Consider the following 23,262-nt stretch of genomic DNA (forward strand, 5'->3'; position numbering starts at 1 on the left):
GGTGGTCATGGGAATCGAGCAAAACTAAGACAACAGTATCACCACAGAGGGCAGCATAAGCCCACCTGAGCCCAGAAGGGAACGGGGAGGAAGGCGCTTTCTCCTCGGATCAAGTTAAGAGGAACCTAAAGGACAGAGGAAGGTGAGATGGTTGTGGGAAAGGTAGGGAAGCTGGCACAACCCTGACTGGAGGCACAAGTTTGAAATCAGAGGGCCACTCCTAGAAAAGCCTCCACCTTCAAAGGTGTCTCTGTCAGCGAGTAGAAGAAACTCTACCACAGCCCCCTGGACTCACAGGGTACTCACCAGGTCCAGTTTGGTTAAAGACAATGATGTTTATTCATTCATCAAGGCTGAATGCCTATTACGTGCCAGACAGTAAGCAGGGCACTGCTTTTTAAATATTTTTAATATGTTTATTTTTAACAGACTGTTAATAAACAAAAAGCCTGTGAGTCAGCATATGTAAATCTGGATTCAAAATCTAATGCCATATTTTCAAGGGCATGTATACCTTGGATGACAAAATGTTTTCTTTTCAGGTATGGTTATTCTCTTGTTCAGCCCACTCTCTTCTGCAGCTCAGGGCCAAAGTGACACACACAAGCAGACACTCACCTTCAAGCCGTTGATGGTGTACAGTCCTGACCCAAGTTCCTCACTTCCAGACCTCCAGCCACTGCACTGCTCCCTTTCCTAAGGTTTGGATTTCCTCAGACTTAACCTCTTCCCTTTGCTCAGGAACTTGGGGTCATTCTTACCCAATCCCAGCAACCAGGGCCAGGAAACCCAATTAGACTGAAAAGCCTACAGAGGAAGAAGGCCTCCGGGTCCCATCGCTTCCCAGCGACAAGCAGGATACTTACTCTATCCCTCCAGTTACCAGGTTAGAAAGTAGAGAGCTAGACTTTGGCCCTCCTATCTCCACACCCTTCAGAACTGGAAAAGAAGTGTTCTTAGTACTATGACTGCCTGCCCAAAGACACCACTCTGTGTACAAAGCAGCAGCAAAGGGGTATCCCCCACACAGTTGTTCCCCAACTCTCACTACCCCACGTGCTGCACTATGGATATCCCAAAGGATTTCAGAGCATCCCAGAGATGGATTCCCAGGTCTCTCCATCAGAAGAGTGGTTTGACTTCCTTCTTAGCACAGGTCTGGAACCCTAAAAGGTACTAAGTAAATACCTGTCAATTTTCTGCTCTGACCCATCTAGGCACTTGAACTAGAAGTGAGGCAGTGAACCCCCAGAGCCTTCAGATCTTACACCTCAAGTCTGAGAAACTCCTACATACCACACTCACTTTCCCTGTCACTGTCCCCAAACTCTGAAATGAAGGGGACAGTTCTGTCCTCCATCCCACCCAGACCAATCCAAGGCCTTCCACTGGCTCTCTCCTGGCTCATGTTGGAAACTCCCTTGCCCAAATTATTCTGAAGTAGACCCTGGGCCCAAGTCTTCTGTCAAGCCATAACCGAAGAGCTATTCAAGTTCTGGGCAGATATGGTTGCTATTTGTCCTAAGAGCTAGATGCTGAACATTTATCTTCCAGGTTAAGTCTCTCCCTCATCCCACCATGTGCCCTCAAAAGAAGCTGGAAAGTTTAAGTGAACTGCCACAAGAGGGCTCCCCCCACCTCCTTCCTGGCACCTTAAATGGGAGTACTGAGAGACAAAAGGGACTAGGGCATCATCTTCAGGGGTCAAAAGACACCCACTGACCTGCTATCCAGCTAAAGTCCTCTCCATTACCATTATCTTATGAGGGGCTATAGTACTAGAAGGAATATGCTTACTAATGTATAAATAAAGCACTTGAGAAAGGTGCTCTTACCAGTAACCTTGGTCACCAAGCAGGACTTTTGAGGAGCACAGAGGTAACTGAACACAAATGATTTCTTTCACACTGGTACTTGGGGCTCTCCAACTTACTGTATGCCTAAATCCTGTCCCTTCCCACAACATCAAGATGGGAAGGTCTCTGTCCCCAAAGCTTAAGAAAGTGGTGAGAGTGGGGAAGGCCTCCCTAGCTCACCAAGACCTCACCCACTAAAGGAAGGGGAGCACCATCTTTTTCTTTTCCTGGGGCCAGACAGTAGTAGCAGGAGAGGAAGAACGTAGGGGCAGGAGCAGGCTGGGAGGGCGAAGGCTTGTCCTTTCCCTCAGGACACTGTGGAATCTCTGGATGAGGCTTGGCATCCTGACAATGGGGAACCGCATGCCTGAAGCAGAGGTGATACATGGCCATAGCTGTAAGGAGGATCAAGTTCATTACACCATCCAGACCTTTACCCTTCGTGTTTTACCACTGCCAAAGTCCAGAACTAGATGGGTGAGGGGACTCCAACCTATGGATGAGGGGACGCTGTTCCAACCGGAAGCACCTGATTACACAGGGCTGGGGAGATCTGAGAGTGGAGGCAGGGTGGGCCACTCCAAGTTCAGGACCCTCTAGCCAATGAAGTCCCTAATGTCTACCAACAGGTGATAAACAAGGCTAAGAACAGGATGAAATCCTTTACAACTAAAAGAGCAAAGTCACGAAGCCCTCGCATTCTGGTGCCCAATTCATTTAGGCTCCCCTCCAGAGTATGATGGAAAGTAGTAAGCAGTGTAGAAATAAGCCTAAGTTCCTCCATAACCTCACTCTCCCCCTGTCAAGTGTACCCTTTACCCCTCTGCTGAGAGAAGGAGCAGTCTAGAGAGAGGGACCAGAGACAGAAGTACCCTCACCATTTAAATACTGTCCCATGCTGCTGCACATCAAGGATGAAGGTCTGCTCCAAAGCTGCATAAAACAAGTTTAATTTCCAACCAGGGTCACAGTCATCGCGTATCCCACATTTTGGGCAAGGAGAGAGAAGGTGAGTTATTAAACATATACAGTCTACATTCCAGAGGAGAAAAAAAGAAGAGAAAAACCAGAACTGCAGTTACTACCGTAACACCACAAAACAAACTTTGGGGGGGGAGGGGGGCGCAGAGGGGAATCTCTAGGGGAAAAAAAGGCTGTAACAAAGGAAAGCATAAAATTAAATCTACCAGAGGAGAGTGTGGGAGGGAACAGGCAAAAATGGAATGAGAAACCCAATCCAGAAAGAGCTTTTAGGAGAATGGGAATGTAGAAAGGACCACCCACCCCTGCCAAGGGCCTAGCAACCAGGGATACTACCAAGATTACTTACTGCCCCCTGCTGGATGGATCCTTGAGCAGCACCAAGGCAACCTCCAAGGCTGCTTCCTAACACCCTCAGGCCCACTGGTCTCTGGAGCCCCCCAAAAACAAGGTAGGGGTGGGCCTTAAATAAGAAAAACCTAATTGGGACTGCCATCTAACTAGGGAGGGTCAGACTGGGAGGCAGAAGAAGAGGTAAAATCCTCAGCTACTGCAAAGACCAAGAGTGGGGAATCCTAAATAGGAACGAAACAAGGAAAGGGGAGACAGGCAACAGCAGTGAATGAGTTGAGAAGGCAAAGGCAACAGTTCAGGAGGGGAGAGGCAACAGGGGCAGGAGCAAAAAAATGAGGAAACAGAGGCAGAGGCAAAGGAAAGGGGTGGAGGGAAGCATCCGTGCGGTCAGGGGAGTGAATACATGTTAAAATGAACTAGAAGCTCCAGCATACCTCTCCCCTCAACCCTGCCACCAAATACACACACACACACACACACACACACACACACAGGCCTAGAGATCAGGAGACCTGCACACTCCCACTGCATCTTGGGTAAATAGTACATCACTAAGGAACTGGCACTGAGGGAGACACCCCTGGAACCTCTTTCACAGTTCAACCTGGGGTAGGGTGGGGCTACTGATCTGCCTGTTGTAGACAAAGGTGGCAGGAAGCCTGGCCTCAGGGGTGTAGCTTGGGACAGTCCTTCTGGGAAGGGGTCCCTCAGCCATGCTGGGGGGGGGTGGGGGGAGGGCAGGGTGCCGGGGCCCTGACCATAGCAGAAAGGTTATGGGCGGCCGTTTTGGAGCTCAGGGCGCAGCCAGCACACACAGGAGCCCACAGAAAAGCCACGGCTTCACAGAAACCGCAAAGTCAGGACCTGGGCCAGGACCTCAGGGACAAGCGCCCCCTGTAAACAGAGAGACGCAGTAGCAGCAGCTTCTGAACAACTACATAGTAATGGGGGGAGGACCCTGAAGACCACTGCATCCCACCAGCACCAACAACTACTTCAGAGTTCGAATTTCCTCCACTCCAACCTCAAATGGATTCATGGGAAGTGGCTGAAACGGGCAGGAGAAAACTGTTGGGGTGGAGTGAGGAGGGACGGCAGGATAGTCTGAGGATCTAGAAACAGAAAAGAAAATTTTAAGCCTTCAGCACATCCTAGACTAGAAAAAGAGAGAAGTAGAGAATAGGGGAATTGAAACTGAGGTCTGCTATGTCACCCCCACTCCCCTGCTCCCCATTAACCACCCAGCCAGCCCCGGTCAGGTCAGCAGGACTACTAGGGTGAGGAAACTTCTGACAAAGGACAGACGAACCACCCAGTCTCCAAGAGCAGATGGGGCGGGGATGGGAAGGCAGGAATAGACTGATCCATGCCTCACCTTCTCCTAACAACACAAGAGGATGAAGATGGGAAACCTGAGGCCCACCCCCCAGTGCCCTGGATCCCAAACACGCCCCATGGTCTTGCTCTCCCCATCTTCCTCACAAGCTCCTGAGGAACAGATCTAAGGATGAGGAGGATCAGCTGAACACTGGGCTGATAAGAGTGAATGGGCTGTTCTCTCCTTCCCAGTAACAAGGCAGGGCAGAATGGCATCTCCTTGGGAACAGTCATCTAGAGATAAAGACCATCCCCCTGCCCTGAACAGGATGGAGAGAGGGGTACAAGGAAGATGGCTGTGGAAAAATCCATCATCTGTCCTATCATCCAGAAAAACCCACCTGCAGAGAGGAGAGGAACCAGCTCAAGACTGGGGCAGCCTTCCCTCTACCTTCTTCCCTTTATCTCACCGACATGGGAGGGACAGATGACAGGCTGGAGTGGGCAGTGACCTGGCTCCCAGCACCGAGCTGCACTCCACACCTCCACCCTGGCCCCCGCATATATATCTCTCTATACATGTATATACACGCGCACACATGCACGCACACACAGAGAGGCCCGTGCAATATCCATGTAGAACAGGGAGAGAGTGGCAAAGGAGAGGAAGACGGGGAGTAGGAGGAACCTGTGGGGAGAGGGAAGGGACTGAGATGCCAAGAGCACAGCAATCAGAGCCAAACGAAGCGAACGGAGAGAATACCCCACCCCCTACCTCCCAAACCCCAGAGGATGAGGGGGGGCCACCCATGAAACCATAACAACCTTGTTTTTGTTTTAAATCCGATAAATTGGAATGATTCATCATCAGGACAGCAACTGGGGACTGGTCATGGACAGGGGATGGGGCGGGGGGAGGCAGGGGAGGCAAGGCTCTTGTTGGGCATGCGGACATGATACCCAGGGCCCTGGCCACACTGGCAACGGGAAGGAAGGGGCAGGGCTGGGGCAGGGAGACAGTAGGTGTGTCAGGGATAGGCGGGGTGGTCGGATAGGGCTGCCTGGCTCTCACTTCTTGTTTTTGAGCTGATTGGCCAGCCAGTCCAGGCCTTCGTACAGCCCGTCCCCGCTGGTGGCACAGGTGGCCTGAATGTACCAGTTGCGGTGACGCAGAGAATGCAGGCCCAACTTGTCTGTGATCTCAGCAGCGTTCATAGCATTAGGCAAATCCTGGAGCACAAGGGAGACACACAAAAAGGAGGCTCAGGATCTTTCAAAGGCTTCGAGAACACCCATCTACCAAAGAGATGTGTACCAGCACCCTCTCCTCCTCCACCGTAGGAACCAGAACAAGGTCCTAAAGAGCTGCTTTGGATTTATTCATCCCAGAACCATAGATCCAAGGCGCTAAAGGTCACTCCATTGGGGAGCTGCAAACCAAATATGGGGTTGTAGGGAAGTGAAGAGGTGATTCAGGTCTGTCTGACTACAGAAGTGAGGGCAGTTCCACTGAGGTAGACAACAGGGAAGATGAAGGAGGAATCTGAGGTATCTACCACAACAATCCCTGAGGAGAGAAGTGTTGCTAATTAAAGCTGGGTAGGGGACAAGAAGAGGAACATAAAGAAGCCAGCTAATCATATTCCCCCCACTTCCAAAATTGAGAACACAGTCCCAGGGCTTCCCCTACAATGAGCCCCAACGCCCAGGATTTCCACAGCCAGGTTGACCTCTCTCAAATCCAGGGTGGGGAGAAGTCTCACCTGTTTGTTTGCAAAGACAAGGAGCACTGCATCCCGGAGCTCATCCTCTGCCAGCATCCTCATCAGCTCCTCTCGGGCCTCATTTACTCGCTCCCGATCATTGCTATCAACCACAAATATCAACCCTAGGGAGGCAGAGCATGTGCTGCGTAAGATAGCAGATGAACTCCCCTCATCCCTACCACCAAAAGACAACACCCTCCATACACCCTCCAAGTATTTGCCCCCTTTCCTCCCGTTCTCCCACCCCTAAGGAGCTGCGGCAGGGCAAGGATTGGCTGCCCATAACCAAGAATGACAGCCACACCTTCTGCTCACACCCAACCAACCCGTGCCAAGCTGGGCGACTCATACGCCATACCCTGGGTGTTTTGGAAGTAGTGTCTCCAGAGAGGTCGAATCTTGTCCTGGCCACCCACGTCCCAGACTGTGAAGCTGATATTCTTGTACTCCACTGTCTCCACGTTGAACCCTTTGGAAAAAACAGACAATGGCCACTTGGCCTCCAACACCAGGCCTGCAAACAATACCCCGGTGGTTTGTTTCTGTTTCCCCCAGCCTGGTTCTGATCCTAGCAAAGGAAAGAAAGCTGAGGCTTCCTCAGGCCTAGTATTCCCTGACCTAGTAGCCTAAAGGCCAAAAAAAAACAACAACAACCCTTAGAGAAAAGGTAGAAGAGGATGAGGAGGGCCAGTCAGGAGGTTCACAATCCCCTTGGTCACATGAGCTACCCTTCTCTGCTCATTCTCTGTCTTTGCCTCTCTCTCCTGCAAAGAAATGACTCAGCCCCACTCCTGTACCTCAGCCATCACGAGTCTGCCACAGCTAAAATGCAGGGCCTGGGAAACACAGTGAAGAAAAAGTGAGCTCTAGTCCTGGAGCCCCAGATGCAGAACCAGTGGACAACGATGATCTGGAGCCCCATCTATAAGGCAAACGTTCTCCCTCCCACAGGCAGGTCTTCACCAGGATCAGGTCCACTGAGGATCTAAACTGAAACAACTCCTGGCCTCTGGCAGGAACATCAAAGCCTTTCACCTGCTTTCCAAACAACACAGAGAACAAACCAGCTCAGTGCCTGAGGGCAACTGTTCAGTGCCAGGCTGCGGAAGTTCCCGCATCAGAGAGGGCCCGGGTAGGTGGGCAAACGGCAGCCCCAGCACCTGCTAGTAAGCTAAATAACCATCCTTCCTTGAATCCCCCCAAGTTGCATAGACTTGCCTGGTGGCCAGGTGGGGGATCTAGGAATAGGCCCCTTGCCTGGCCCAGCTGTTGGCATGAAAGCTTACATCTAAGCTGTGCCCTTACCAATGGTGGGGATGGTGGTGACGATCTCCCCCAGTTTCAGCTTATACAGGATGGTGGTCTTTCCTGCAGCATCCAGGCCCACCATCAGGATGCGCATCTCCTTCTTCCCAATCAGGCTCTTCAGAAGGTTTCCAAAGATATTACCCATGATCACAGCAACCACTTTCTGAGGACAGGAGGGCTCAAGTGGGGGCAGTGGCAGTCTGGTTTTGGCCTGGGCCCTGGTATGGAGAACTCGATCCTAAGGCAAAGAAACATAAACTCATTACCACATCTGCTAGTCAGGATTCCATGTAAATGGGATTTGCCAAAGTCATGGCTGGAATTTATAACAAGCTATGAAGATCCAGTCCCACTCAGACACATCCTGAGTCTTTGGGAGCGGAGACAAAGCCTTGAACACTCAGGACCCCTGCTCTGCCATAATGTACCGGTGTGACTTTGGATGAGTTATTCCCCCCATCCACATCTGTCCCTATAAATGGAGGGGACTGAACTAGATGACTTCTGAAGTCCCTTCAGTTCTGACACTCTATACCATACAAGGCCTTGCAAGACCATGAATGCCCCTCCCTCCCGCAACCTTCCCCTGAGACTCCTGGAAAGGCTGGGAGAGGAGGGAGCGGAATGAGGAGTGGCTCTTTGTGACTCCTGACAAGGTTCGGGCTTGCCAGGTTCCCAAGGTCCATACTCAAATCAAGAGACTTCACTTCTTCCCTTTCCGTATGTCTGCGATTCCACCTTCTTTCCACACACCAAAATTAATCAGGAAGAAATAAGGTGAAAGTTGTGCCCTGTTCATACAACGGTGTGCCTAGGCTACCCCTCATTCCTAGGCTCATCGTGGCCCATCCAAGGACAGCTTCTCCACTTTCTCACCTGCAATGAGGCAGTCACCTCATTCCCTGCCTCCTCCCTAACCCCCTTCGGTCTGTTCTCCACATAGCAGTCAGACTACTTTTAAAACCAAAATCAGGTCATGCTGCTTCTCTGTTCAAAACCCTCTCTTGGCTTCCTGTCTCCCTTTCAGTAAAATCCAAAACCATACCGTGGCTTGCAAGGTCCTGCACGATCTGCATTCCCCTGCTTCTCGTTAGATCTTCTACTACTCTTCTCTTGGCTTACTCCACTTCAATTCCCTGACACTCTCCTGCCTTAAAGCTTTTGTACTTGCTATTCGCTCTGCCCTGAACGCTCCTCTCCCAGATAACCTTCATGGAGCATGCCCTCACTTCCTTCAGGTATCCATTTGAATATCACCTTATCAAAGAGGCCTTCCACAACCACCTCTAAAACACGCACATCACCCTCTACCCCATTTATCCCACTTCATTTTTCTTCATAGCATTTATCATCATCAGACACATCACACATTTGTTTCTTGCTGTACTGTTTTTCCCCTACTACGATGTCAGCTCCTCATCTGTTTTTGTTCACTGCTGTGTTCCTGGTACCTTGACATAGCAGCTGAACAAATGAACTAGAACTCCCAGGGTCTAATACTGACCTTACTAAGCAGCTCACTAAGACTGATTGGAAGCTTATGCCTGGTGCATACTAGGATCTTAACAAATTATCTGCTGAGAAAATGAAGATGGCAGTAAGAAGGACTATGAAGGCACAAACTGCCTATCTTCCCACCCCACCCATTGCCCCCAAAAGACAGAATCCTAGAGTCAACCATTCCCTCTCCTCTTCCCTCCCTTCTCTATGGCACAGGATGGCCACAGAACTGCATCTCTGAGCCAATGAAACAGGGTTCAGGATCGCCCATGGCAGCCAGTTCTCTGTGCCTGCAGGAGACAGGCGTCAGCGGGCAGCTTATTCAGCAATCACCATATGCCAGCTGCTGGCATTCTCTATAGAGTCTGGGAACCAGAGGCACACACACCCCAAACCCAGCAGGCGAAGGAACAGGTCAAGACAGAGTGCACCCAAACCCAAGAATGTGAAAGGTGGATGGGGAGGAATCTGATTTATAAGCTAAAGCATGGGGGTTTAGTGGGAGTTGAGCTGTTTTCTCAAAAACTATTTCAGTTTTGTTTGTTTCCTACTCTCCTCAGTTTGCAGCAAATTCCAGACTAGTACAAAGGAGCCAGATCGACAGCCCCTGGAGACCAAAGTACTAGTTTGTCCAAAAAACAGAAACAATGAGTGCTTATGGAGTGTTTCATCTTCAAAGGCCTTCCCAGACATCCACTAATGAGCCAGGCGTGGTGCTCCTGGTAGGTTCCTCAGAGGAGCCCTGCCCCTGACCCAGAGGACTCACACCCCAGGGAGAGGACCTGGCTCAACCTTAGGGCTCAACTTCAGCCAAGTCGCCCACTAGCCATCCTCCCTGCCCATCCTGCCTAAACCCACCCAGGCAGACAGATCCTAGAGGATCTGTAGGCAGGAAGGGACATCTGCCCAGCCAATAAGATCAGATTCCATCAACCCTGGCAATCTGTAGTAGTCAGACTTCTGGTTCTGCCACCCTCATCTCTGGAAATTAAAACGTCCCCAAGTCTTCCTAGTCTTGATCTTATTTCCTACTCGGCCTCCTCTTCTCCAGTTCCAGACGATACTTTGCTTTAAGGCTTTGGTAGTAGGCTCTGGAGAGGCTGGAGGCTCCAGGTTCTGAATTGGAATTTATACCAGGCATTTATCTTGCTGTCCTTCATGAATGAAACGATTGCTGATTAAAGGATTACCAACCGTTGAGTGGCTGAAAAATACCCCTGGCCCCAAAACATGCACACACTGGCCTTTGGTTTGCTTCTTTGCTAAGCTAGCATGTTAACGTCTTGGTTCAAAAGCTGATCCCAGTGTTACACTTACTTCTCTTTCCTGGCATGTCCCTGAATTATCTGAGCCACTCACGTGGCACTTACTACCTCATGGAGCTTTTTCTTTCTTAGAAGTCTGTACATTTACCGTCTCTACAGTTTAACTGTATTCTCCATGGGCAAGGACAATGCCTTTTATTTTGGATCTGTCCCCACTCCCAGTGCCAAGCCCACTATAGGAGTTCAACCAAGCACAGGAGCTGATTTAAGCCTCCTCTGAGGATGTCCTTATATCATTTCTTCTGCCCTAGCAGTACTTGGTATCTCTGTGTGAAGCACAGATGGTTTCTTAGATACCCTGTCAATTCTTGGCCATTTTCCACACCATATTTGACCCCAAGACTGGTTTGGAAACACCACAAAAGGACTAGAAGACTAAAATCGATGGAATTTTCTCTTGCCATTTAATACTCAATGGGCCTGATGGATAACTGATGAAATGCCCACGTAGTCACTGTGTGTCCTCTGGGGGCAGCGCCACACCTTGAAATTAGTGGACATTATGACTCCTCTTTAATACAATCAGGAGCCGGACTCAGATGAGCATTCCAAAGCGGGTGTTGGTTTTCTTGTCCTGGCTTTCTCTGTCCCTATCACCAAATAGCATGCTGCCTCTACCACGAGGATGGTGGCAACTTTCAGCTTTGTGTCATGAACACAAATCCTGGGTTATATAGCCGATTTTTACTTTCACCCATAATGCATTCCTAAAAAAAGCTCTGGGAAGCAGAATGAAAAAAAAATACATAAACCCTGGATTGCTTCCCTACGTACTGTACAGCCTATAGTTACTCTCTTTTACCACAGATGGCACTCCTGTGTTGAAAGGGCAAAATGCCAGGGCTCCACAGGCTGTGAGAAACCAGGAATCAGCAGTTAAAACTGAAGATGAGTGGCTTAGGATGCAAAATGGACTACAGCAATATCCCTATTATTAAAAAAGTATATCTCAACATTCTATTTTACAGCCACAAGCTTTGTTATCAGTGGTACAAATAACAAGAGCTCTTAAGATGTGTTCCAGTACAATCCGTGTGGACCACTGCAGGAGTTCAATCAAACACATTGCCTGATTTAAGCTTCATCTGAGGATGTCCTCACTGGCGACTACTTACTGCCCCCTAGTCCATCCTCACCCCCCGCCCCCACCAGGAGAGGCAGGCTGTTGCCATGACTGCTCAGCCATCCTGGCTTGTGTGTGTTGCAGGAACATGCCTGCCTCACTCTCCAAGTGATTCTGAGAGTCACACTCAGTCTACCACACACAACTCCCCCGACCTGACTCTGGTGGCTGACTCAGGCTTGCGTCCTATGACACCTACCTCTGAGGGGACTTCTGATCTGATACCACCTCCTCCTCTTCAGGCTGCATGGGTCCAGGGAAAGGAAGACCAAGGTCTCCCAAACCCTCTACTGCCAGGTAGGTGCACTAAAAGCAGCTTTGTTCCCAGACAATTTTCACCTTGAGATATCACTAATAGATATGCTATTTTTAGTACAGCCAATGGAGCAGACCAATAAAATGTAAGGAAACAAAAGCAGGGTCTGCCTGTACTTGGTTTCCTTAGCACAGCTGGCTTGTGACCTCTATAAACTTTCCAAGTTTTTGTCTCAAGAGCACTGTAATCACAAGCACACAAGAACTCCTAGATTAATATCTCAATGACTTCTACTGGACTCAGAGATTTCCCAAAGCCAAGAAACAGCTTCTGATGTCAGCTTCCATCCATTCACTAAGCACTTATTGGGTATACGGAACTAGGGATACAGAGAGGAAGACAACTTCTGCCTTCATGAAACTCAGTCAGTGGGAGAGAAAGACAAGCAAACAGAGAATTACAAAACAGCACGAGAGTAAGAGTGGAACAAGCACACAGTATTATGGGGACAGCAAGCTGGAGCAGTTAACCAAGACTAAGGAGTAAAGGGCAATTCCCAGACATGATTCTCAGGTCAGCGCCCCCCCCCCCCCCACAAGCTGACTCTGACAGAATAGGAAGTAATCAAACAATAAAGAAGAGGGAGTGGGGGAGAGGGAACATGTGTCAAAGGCATAAAGACCTGAGTTAGAGACAGCATTTTTTACTAGCCAAAGCCAGGCACAGTTGGGAGTCAGTTTATTTGGATGCCGCATGGTGAGTAAAAGGAAGTGACGACACTGGAGAGATAAGAAGGGGCTAGATCATGAAGGGCCTTAAAGGCCATACTTAGTAACACGATCTAGTATGTGCTTTAGAAAGACCATTCTCTCTGAGCACCTGGCTGACTCAGTCAGTAGAGGATGCAACTCTTGATCTCAGAGTTGTGCGTTCAAGCCCCATGTTGGGTGTAAAGCTTGCTTTAAAAAAAAAAAAAAAAAAAAAAGGCCATTCTGGCAGTCATTTAGGTTGTAAATTAAAAGGGGAAAAAGACTTGAGGCAGAGAGACCATGTGGGAGGTACAGTAATACAGCCGAGAAATCAAAAGTTCTTAACCACAGGAGGCAATAAAAACGAAAAGACAGATTTGAAACATCAAAACAGGGCGCTGAGGTGGCTCAGTCAGTTAAGGCTCTGCCTTAGGCTCAGGTCATGATCCCGGAGTCCTGGGATTGAGCCCCGCGTGGTCGGGCTCCCTGCTCAGCAGGGAGTCTGCTTCTCCCTCTCCCCCACACCTTGTGCTCTCTCTCTCTCAAGTAAAAATCTTAAAAAAAAAAAAGAATCAAAAAAATAAATTAAAAAAATTTTTTTAAAAAGAAAGCATAGTGTTCTGAATATTCAAGGCTCTAGCTGTAGGCATTGGAGCAGCTATGGAATATCAGGAGATGAAATGGTTGTAAGCTGGTCAGTTTCTAAGAATAGGGCGAGCTGAAAGCTTTGTTAGAGGGCAGTGCCACGGAACGTTCCAAAGAAACAAATGAGTCTAGTTTTTATCTGGTCACTTTTTTATCTGGCCATATATTCTGAAACAGCCCCAATTCTCTGTTGATTCTCTTGCTCGTTGTCCATGGGAAAAGGGCTGTCCATGGGGCCACAGTGGAGCTCAGTCTCAAACTTGAGATCATGACCTGAGCCAAAACCAAGAGTCAGACTTAACTGACTGAGCCACTTAGGCGCCCCTTTCAGGCCTTATTTTAATTTGCCTTTTCTACAACCTTTGATCCTCCTGCCCTTTTTTTTTTAATGTTTTTTCCTCACTGGTGTCTATGATGTCTTACTGTCTTGATGTCCTTTTGGCCCCTCTGGTTGCTTCTTACTCTTTCCTGGCCTCTGTTTTGCCTACTGATTTAAATGTTGATGTGCCCCAAGTTTCTGCCTTTGGCCTTTTCTCTTGTCCCACTGTACACACTCTCCCTAGATCTATCAGTTAGAGTAGCATCAGTTGCAAAAGACAGAAGACACACCTGTGGCTTCAATGACAAGTAGATTTATTAAAGCATATAGCTTGAAGTCTAGGTAAAAAAAGCCAGACACAAAAGGAGAAAATTGTATTATTCCATTTATATGAAGCACCTAGTCAAATTCATACAGACAGAAGTAGAATGGTGGTTGCCAGGGGATGGAGGTAGGGGAAATGCAGGTTATTGTTTAACAATTACAGAGTTTCAGTTTGGGAAGATGAAAAAGTTCTGGAGATGGATGGTGGTGATGGTTGCACAACAGTGTGAATGTACTTAATGCCACTGAACTGTGCACTTAAAAATAGTCAAAACGGTAAATTGTGTTATGTATATTCCCCTACACACACACACACACACACACAGAGAGAGAGAGAGAAATCTAGAGCTAGAGTGCTTGTTTTAATCCACCAGCTCTACAGTGTTATTAAGGACCCAAATTTTCTCCATTTTTCTGCTCTGACATCCTAGAGTTCTTATGTCTGTCTCTTCACGCTCTCAGAATGACTCCAGCATCTCATTCTTCTACATCAACATCTAAAGGCTGGACAAGAGAATGTTGCCGTATGTCTTTTTTTTTAAGATTGAGGAAAACTTTCCCAGATGCTCCCAGGAGACATTCCCTATATTTTATTGGCTAGAATTAGTACATGACCATTTGCGACTCAGTCATTGGCAAGGGAAATGGAATGCCCACATCCCTTAGGCTGATCAGTTTTCATACCGTAGGGTTGGGGAAGGGTATCCTTATACCCCCACCCCAACATCTTAACACATTAGGGGTTGTGTTAGAAGCAAGAAGGGGAAGAATTGCTCTTTGGGTAGCCAGTAACTGCTGTCATCCTGGATCTTGGTTTCTCTTATGGCTTCAGTTACCATCTGTGCAGATGATTCCCAAATACCCAGCTCAGCCTTTCTCCTGAACTTCTATCTTAGCACCTCAAAATCGAAGTTTAATCTAAAAATAAGTATCTTCAGCGCACCTGAGTGGCTCAGTCGGTTAAGCGTCTGCCTTCGGCTCAGGTCATGATCTCAGGGTCCTGGGATAGAGCCCCGCGGTGGGCTCCCTGCTCAGCAGGCAGTCGGCTTCTCCCTCTCCCTCTGCCTCCTCCCCCTGCTCATGCTCTGTCTCTCTCTCAAATAAATAAAATCTTTAAAAAAAATAAAAAATAAAAAATAAAAACAAATATCTTCAATCTCAGATTTGTTCCTCTTGTATTTCTTGGCTAACGAAGTGCCACCAGATCACCCAGGCCAGAAACCTGGGAATCATTTTTGACTCTTCTACTCTTCCTTCCTAAATTAAATCCTGTGGATTCTACTATTCTGGTGTTTCACTATGCTTTCTCAATTACAAAAGCACTGAAATTCCATAAGCAGTCAGCCTAAAGCCCTAATAAACCTTTGCTCCAATCTGGTTCCCACTTCACAGGTCAAAATCGAGCTGCTGGTAAACAGACGACACAGGAAGCTATGGTTTAGACAAGGCCCACCATTACAGAGCAGTCTGAGGATTCAGAAAACAGGGAACTGGGGCACCTTGGTGGCTCAGTCGGTTGGGTGTCTGCCTTCGGCTCAGGTCATGATCCCAGGGTCCTGGGATCGAGCCCCACATCGGGCTCCCTGTTCCTCGGGAGGCCTGCTTCTCCCTCTCCCACTCCCCCTGCTTGTGCTCCTTCTCTCGCTGTGTCTCTGTCAAATAAATAAATAAAATCTTAAAAAAAAAAGAAAAGAAATAAAAAAGAAAACAGAGCACTCCTTGCTTGGGGAATAAGAGTTATGTGTGATCCCTTAGCACCTCAAACACACTCCTACTCTTAGGACTCACCATAGATGTTTTATTCACATTTATCTGTTTTGCTTTCCAGAGCTGGAACTTCCCAAATAATGTGAATTTAGGGGCGCCTGGGTGGCTCAGTTGTTAAGCGTCTGCCTTCGGCTCAGGTCATGATCCCAGGGTCCTGGGCTCGAGCCCCCCATCAGGCTCCCTGCTCCGCGGGAAGCCCGCTTCTCCCTCTCCCACTCCCCCTGCTTGTGTTCCCTCTCGCTGTGTTTCTCTCTGTCAAATAAATAAATAAAATCTTTAAATAAATAAATAAATAAAATCTTAAAAAAAAATTATGTGCCTTTAACGCATTACAGGTCTGCCATACATCCCATCAGTACTGGATGGCTAGGCAGGGCTTAAGGTGGCTAGAGCCCAAGGGCCAGTCATCTCAGCTTGCAAGCACTATGTCTTTCTATTACCATTCTCTGTGTATGCCATGATGACAAAAGGTTGGGGAAGTACTTCACTAAATTATGAGTCCCTTGTCAGCAGGGACCATGACTTATTCATGTTTCATGTCTCCAGCACCATGACTAGTCTGTAGCTAGTGACTAACATGCTTGCTTTTGAGGAGTATGGTTCTACTGATGGTGATAAAACATTTCTGAGGTTGAGGAAGACAGTATTCTAGAGGTGATCCCTGATCCTTTTCCTGTATCTGACAAACTCGAGAAATGGTTGCTATGTTCTCAGAGCCCTAGCCCTAGGGTTCCCTGGATGGGCTTCACAGGCTTGGGGGTGTGGGGAGAACTATATGAGAGGCTCTAATTATGCTCCTCCCCTCTACCCCACCAGTAGAGCAGCTCCATTTTTATCCATGTAATGTATTAGACTTCAAATAAGATTTTATAGAAGGTAACGTTTAATTCCTTTTAACAGAAGAGGAAGAGGGGGTCAAAAACCACTGCAACAGAGAGCAAATGTTCTCCTGCATCCTAAATCATGCTGAAGTTTAAACATCCATGCCTGGGGCGCCTGGGTGGCTCAGTCTTCGGCTCAGGTCATGTTCCCAGGGTCCTGGGATCGAGCCCCGCATGGGGCTCCCTGCTCCACAGGAAGCCTGCTTCTCCCTCTCCCACTGCCCCCCTTGCGTTCCCGCTCTCGCTGTGTCTCTGTCAAATAAATAAATGAAATCTTAATAAAATAAAATAAAGAACATCCATGCCTGATGCTCTAGTGTAAAAGCTCATAAAGGAAGGGTTACACCAGGCTCTCCTCAGTAATGGAAGAGCTAACGGGTACAATGAGATCTGCTCCACCCAGTCATCTCGCCTTTCTTCAGGAATATGGTGATAATGGTGGATCCATGAATGCCCAAGCCATGTCCCTTCGGGTCCATACGGCACAGCAGATCCTTTGTAGAAGTCCAATACAAAGCTCTAAAACGTTCATGGAATCCCTACCTCAGTCAGTTCTTTCCCAGACTATAATGCAAGCCTTCAGACATTTGTGGAACTTCCAAATGCTCCCCATGTTTCTTCATTATCAAAAAGCTTTACTAGCATTCTTCCTATATTTGCAACAGATGTTGAAAAGGTATAGCAGGTAGAATTATATATACTGATATTACAACTCTGGACCTTAATACAGTACATTCTGAAACATACTCAGAGGGAGACATTTAAAGGAGATATGACTAAATGAAGAGTGGCCCAGGAAATGGAGGATGCTGAAATACTAATTGAGACCTAAAATAAAGGGGCCCAGGAATCTAAATCCCTGACCTAGGTCATTTAGAGTGCTCTTGTATGAAAGAGTCAACCATTGCTTCAATCATGCTGACTCTTCTAACATGAACACTATTCTTGAGCCCCCACATCCTCACCGTGCATCCAAGTTGATGGTTCAGGGCCCCTGCCTTGCTCCAGCTTCACCTCCCACTCAGGCAGCAGGAGCCGCCTCTGTGAGGCTGATGCTGAAAAAAGATTTCATTGCTCATAAGCCTACGACCAGCAAAGAAAGTCATGGTAACAATCATCCCTCTACACAGGCGGCAAGTTATTCTTTTGTCAACCTCCTGTCCTTTAAGGGAGCCCTAAGTGCTCATATTACCATTGCTATTATGACGATGATTATTAATAGCAACTAACATTTATTTGGGGCTTACTATGTGCTTTGTAAGGTACTAAGTATTTTACATATATTATCTCATTTAATTCTCATGCCAATAATATGAAGTAGGTACTATCATTATCATGTTCTTTACTGATGAGGAAAATGAAGCCAAAGGAGGACAAGTTTTTCACCAAAATCATAAAACTAGTAATTAGCAGAGGCAGGATTTGAACCCAATTTTGTCTGATTCCAAGGTCCACACTCTAAATAACCATACCATATTGCCTCTAAACTGACCCACAACAAAAATGAAGAGAGCCAAAAACGGTGATATGCTTTGAGTCTCGGGCCGCTTGGCATGCATTTCTCAAGGTGTATGGGGAAGCAGATTCCACAATTTCCCTGTTATTTACTCAGCTTTAACAAACCTGGTTTTAAAGAAGTTCCTCCTTCAAAGCAACAAATCCCACCCACTATCCTCTAAGTCCATTTCCTCTTATTATGACTCCAGTGGAAAGAGAGTAGCAGAAATGAACACACACAATATGATCCTCTGTGCATTTGAGACTTCACTTCCACTCTTTCCAGCCCGCTGTCACCCCTCCTTTATACTTGCATTCAGTTTAATAATAGCAGCTACCATTCACTGGCACCAATGCTGTGCCAGGCACCACATACATACATTGGCTCTCTCCTCTGTAATCTCCAGAATTCCAATTTTGACAATACTCTGAAGGACTTGACATCTTTGCCCACAATGGGGAAGCAGGAGATCTGGGCTTTCGGATAAATAATGACTTTGTGTTCTAGTAATATTTTTCTTTTTTGGGTCTTAGTTTCCATTATCCATGCCTGTTTTGTGCCTCTTAGGAAGGTGGAGAGGCCAAGACTTCGTAATTACAATGCCCAAGGGCCTTTGTACCCTCATTCAGCTATCTCCAGGCACTCTCTCTGACAGTCAAGCCATCTCCTTCTCTTTCCTTAAACTGTAGTCAGAAAGCTTGTTGAGTTCTACCCATTAACATCCTGTATTCATCCCAAGAGCCTACTGTTTGCATTAGGCACTGTGGGAGACACAACATGAGATCCAATCCCTGCAATCAAAATGTTTCATCTCTTTGGAAAAACAAGACTTACACATAAAATTTTTGATGATGCAAGGTAATAATTCTATGCTGGGGGCGCCTGGGTGGCTCAATTGGTTAAGCGGCTGCCTTGGGCTCAGGTCATGATCCTAATTGAGCCCAGCATCAGACTCCCTGCTCAGCGGGGAACCTGCTTCTCCCTTTGCTTCTCCCCCGTTCATGCTTTCTCTCTCTCTCTCTCTCAAAAAAAAAAATCTTTGAAATAATAGTAATAATAATAATTTCTATGCTGGGAGGCGGGAAGCATATAAATATGTGATACACAGGGGGCCCTTCCCACCTAAATCCAAGGTCAATGATTCTGTGAACAGGTGACCTCTGTGGATCAGCTTCTTTCTTAAAATGAGCTTTTAGAGATGTGTTATTCAAACTCAGGTCTAATGTGCAATAACTAATTCACTGCTCCACTCCAGTCATATCAAGTGGAGACACTTACCCAAGAAGCTCAAGACAAAATGGCAGCAAAGATGGTCACTACCTGATTAAGGCCAGGGGAGAAAAGTATGCAGAGACTAGATTCTGTCCTGTTGCACTGACCCAAGCAATCAGACTCCTGCAGCATTCTTCTACCCATAAAACTTTCATGCCATAGACCAGGGGTGACCCAATCCAACAGCAGCGGAGGCAGGTTTTGAGTTACGCTTCTCCCTCAACCAGATGACCTCACTATTTCTTCTCACTCCTGACCACATACCACACTCCTCCTGGCCTGGCCAGAGGGAGACCGGCAGTAATACAACCCAGAAAAAAGGGAACTCCCCCAAAAGAGGAGCTACCACTTTGCTGTGCAAGTGGCCGGGGTTAAATGGGAACTCCACCTCCCCCTCCTTCCCTCAAACATTGGTGTAAGCAATGGCTCCATTTTCTGTTCCGGGAATCCTGGTACTTCCTAAAGAAAGAAAGCGGATTGGAAGACACAAACTCAGAGCCAGCGACAAGCTGCTCCCTCCTCCTGTGAGACCGCCCCCGCTCTGCCTGGGGGAGGAAGGCACCACCTCTCCTCTCCAAGCAAGATCTGATCCCCCCCACCCTCTTCTGCCTCTTCTCCTCCCGCTCCCCACCTGCTGCCCTCGTCCCAACGTGTGGTTCCCAAGACCCAAAGCGCAACCTCTACCGGAATAGTGCCCCTGGGGGTGCCTCACTAGCTTGCCTGGCGGTCTGATCCCTAAACCCCCTACGAACCCCTGCCCCATGAAGGGAGTACAGGGTGTCACCTCTACAAGGCTCTGGTCTCCTAGTACTAAGGTGGAGCAGGAGAGAGGGTAGGAAAAAGCGGCATTCCCTAGCCCTTTAACAGGAAAAGGATACAAAACAGTCATCACCGCCCCCGCATCACCTCTCTCTGGACTGTTTCCCTCCACCTCAACCCCGACCCCTCGTAAGCCCACCTCCTGCAGGCGAGGGGAACCCAACTGCAGCCCGGGTCGCCCCCGCGTGCGAGGCAGAGCACAAATTCGTGAGCGCCCCCCACCCCCACCCCAGCTCCGCGTCCTTCAAACGTGGGGGAAGGCGAGAGACTGGCCCGGCGCCCCCTCCCCGAGCTCTCGGGTGGGAAGGACCACACCGCTCCAAGCCCGGCAGTGCCGCGGGGGGCGGGGGGGTCTATCTCCTCATCCCCCACCCCAAGCCTCTCCTCTACCGGGACCCGCCTTCCTTCCCCAGCCCCTCACCTGTTCCTGCTCCCAGCTCCTCCGCCGCCGCAGCAGCCGCCGCCGCCGCCCCCACAGGTTCCGCTCGGCACTGGTTCCGCTCCCTCCGACTCCCCCAAGCCGATTTCGACAAGACTGCTCCCCTGGCCCCGCTCCCCAGCTCCCTCCTTCCTCTCCTCCACCTAGCACCGGAAGCCGCGACGGCGACAGGAGCTGTGCGGCGCACCCCCACCCCCAGACCGGGATACGTCCCACCTCCCCGATCGCGCGAGAACTGCGCGGTAGCGAGCGGCAGTTCTCGCGAGATCTATCACCATGGCAGCGGCTGCAGCAGAGGCAGCCGGGTGCTGGAGCTGAAGCCTGGGCGGGGGCCGATGTGGGGGCTGCAGGCTGCGGGCGGCGGAGGCGGGAGCCGGGAGCCGGGAAGTGGGGATGAGGCAGTGGGCACTGAGGTGAGAATTCCAAGCTCCAGGGCCATGCCTGAAATTTAAGGACTGGAACTGCATGCTGGCCACGCTGGAAGGGGCTGGGCGGAGACGCAAAGCCAGGAGCAGGGTACGAGTGAAGAGCCCTTGCTGTGACCCACCCTATTCTTCCAGACCATACCTTTATTTCTTAACCACGGCTAGCTGCATCTCCCTGAGAGCCCTTGCTGCATCACTGTTGCTACTCACCCCTCCCAAGCTAAGACTAGGTTACTCAGGGGTCTGAATCAGGAGATCCTTTCCCATGGGGAAGAGGAGAGAGAGGTGATGAATTTAAGAGACTGAAGGAAAGAACTGGACTCTGGTACAGTTAGGAAGTTGGAAAGTGAAAGACAACCGTGGAAGCCTAATATTTAGAGGTGTGGTTTGAGGAAGTGTACCTAGATGACTATGAATTTTAGTATCCCAAGGAAAATGAGACTTTACACCCATGTTTCTCCTCCCCTGCCCACTCCCACCTCCCTTACACTCATTTCTTCATCTGATCTAGACATGCAGAGATGCCTTGGAACAGTCTCTGCTGTGATAAAAGGTCACTAGTAATACTAAGAACAGAAGGTTCTTAAAGTGGCCTCTCTCCTCAGTATAAGGGAACACATAGCTCTTCCCTAAGGCTTGAGCCAAAATTGGTGCTTTTCTGGATTTTTTTTTTTTTTGGCCTTATTTCTTGTCTCTTTCAAGAGGAACCAGGTTGGTAGATAGCCATACTGTGTCTATCCCTTGTCCTCATCAATCCCTGATGTATATATTCACCACTCTCTTCCTCTTATCCCAGTCTGTTTTCTCTCTTATTCTAATGTGGAAAATAATATGACCCTAGAATGTGAAGCCGAGAAGACCCTAATTTAACATAGTGAGGGATGATCTGGATAACAAGGAGCATGTTTATAACAGAGTTGTATATGTCCTGAGCTGTTTCTCTTAAGGGCCTTTGCCCTGCTAAGCTCTGTGTTGTAAATGGCAGAAGACTTCTTCAGTTTTATTGCAGACTCTTGGATCAGGCCCTGTGATAGTTCCACATGACTACTCTTTCCATTTCTTTTCCTAAAATTTTCACCCCACCAAGTTATGCCCCCACACCAACCACCAAAATTATGCTTTGCACCTCCGCCCTTCACTAGTGCCCCAACCACACCAACATGCCTTTTGAGATTCTGACAGGAGATAGAAATTCAGTGTTCCTGCCAGAGACTTCACATACTCTCAAGGATGGGTCCCGGGTGTTAGGAAGGATGGAAATGGTGACAGCCTAATATGGTTAGCAGCAAGTACCATGACATTTGAGTCAGAACTGATGGATGCGGGGCTCAGTGGGTTAAGTGTCTGCCTTCGGCTCTAGACTCTCATGATCCTGGGGTCCTGGGATGGAGCCCCACATCTGTCAGGCTCCCTGCTCAGCGGAGAGTCTGCTTCTCCCTCTCCTCTGCCCCATCGCTGCCCCCACCCATGCTCACTCTCTCTCTCAAATAATTAAAATAAAATAACTGATGAATGGGACTGGAGAATCTCCCAGGCTTTCTGTCCTTCCCTGTCTGGAGTCTGGAGCCTGCTGCAGCATCAGTGGGCGCTTCCCATGGACCAAACAGGAGCAGAGATAGGAGGGGGTGCTGCCTAGCTGGCAATCAGCCAGCCACTGCCACTCCCCAGCTTCCCAACCACTTGAAAGGCTAAGGGAAAAGAGCTCATCCAGAGCTGAAGGAGGCCTAGAGGCCTGACTTAGAGTTCATCAGTCTTTCTCCCTCCCTCTGACAGCCAGTGGAGCTAAGTGAAAGCTGAAATTGTAGCCACCCGCTCTGTGGGTTGCACACTCCCACTCTCAGTCACTGACCCCAGGCCTGGGTCTGAGCCCAGTGCGTGTGCCGGGAGCAGGGGTGGGGGGGTGTTGGCCATGCTGACAAAATCCATTTGGAATTTCTCAAGGTTGTGGTTTGGGGCTTAAGTTTGCCACAGAGTGTGCCTGACGAAAGAGAAAGAAAGAGAGGGAGCCAAAGAGAATACAGAGGAAGGAAACAGGAAAAAGCCGAAATATTCTTGCTGTAATACCATTGGAGATTCTCCTCCCTCTTTCTAAGTGTGAGAAATTCCCATTCTGGTTGTTCCTTATCATTATTTTCTCTCCTATGCCCATTCTACCTGCATCCCCTCTCTGCCCGACACCCCCATACACACCAGGTTCAGTCAGTGACTAAGGTAAGGATGAGATGTCTTCCTGCTTCCATCAAGTTTCCAAGCCCAGGATTCTCAGGTGGAAATTCAGGACATAAAATTTTGTCATAAAGTACTAGCCTAACCCAACATTCCTCAAAATGCCCTTGCT

General features: G+C 48.6%; 1 protein-coding gene across 1 annotated transcript; it reads right to left on the reverse strand.

The window, feature by feature from the left end:
* Nucleotides 1–2,790: 2,790 nt before the first annotated feature.
* Nucleotides 2,791–20,667, reverse strand: ARF3 (ARF GTPase 3). The gene is made up of 5 exons (XM_028125425.2): nt 20,482–20,667; nt 7,580–7,820; nt 6,633–6,743; nt 6,272–6,396; nt 2,791–5,738 (listed from the first exon to the last, which is right to left on the reverse strand). The coding sequence occupies exons 2-5, from the start codon at nt 7,725–7,727 to the stop codon at nt 5,577–5,579; spliced, it is 546 nt and encodes a 181-aa protein (XP_027981226.1). The 5' UTR covers nt 7,728–7,820; nt 20,482–20,667; the 3' UTR covers nt 2,791–5,576.
* Between the last annotated feature and the right edge of the window lie 2,595 nt (nt 20,668–23,262).

This window comes from Eumetopias jubatus, unplaced genomic scaffold, assembly GCF_037043125.1.
Source record: "Eumetopias jubatus isolate StellerSeaLion01/CBP00866 unplaced genomic scaffold, mEumJub1_p1.0 scaffold_8, whole genome shotgun sequence".
NCBI lineage: Eukaryota > Metazoa > Chordata > Mammalia > Carnivora > Otariidae > Eumetopias > Eumetopias jubatus.

Bases quoted from the DNA above. Each gene is read 5' to 3' on its own strand.
- ARF3 (XM_028125425.2), bottom strand. From the start codon at position 7,727: ATGGGTAATATCTTTGGAAACCTTCTGAAGAGCCTGATTGGGAAGAAG. The intron at 6,744-7,579 runs GTAAGGGCACAG...TTTTTTCCAAAG, and splicing joins CACCACCATCCCCACCATTG to GGTTCAACGTGGAGACAGTG. The intron at 5,739-6,271 runs GTGAGACTTCTC...CTTGTGCTCCAG, and splicing joins TTGTCTTTGCAAACAAACAG to GATTTGCCTAATGCTATGAA.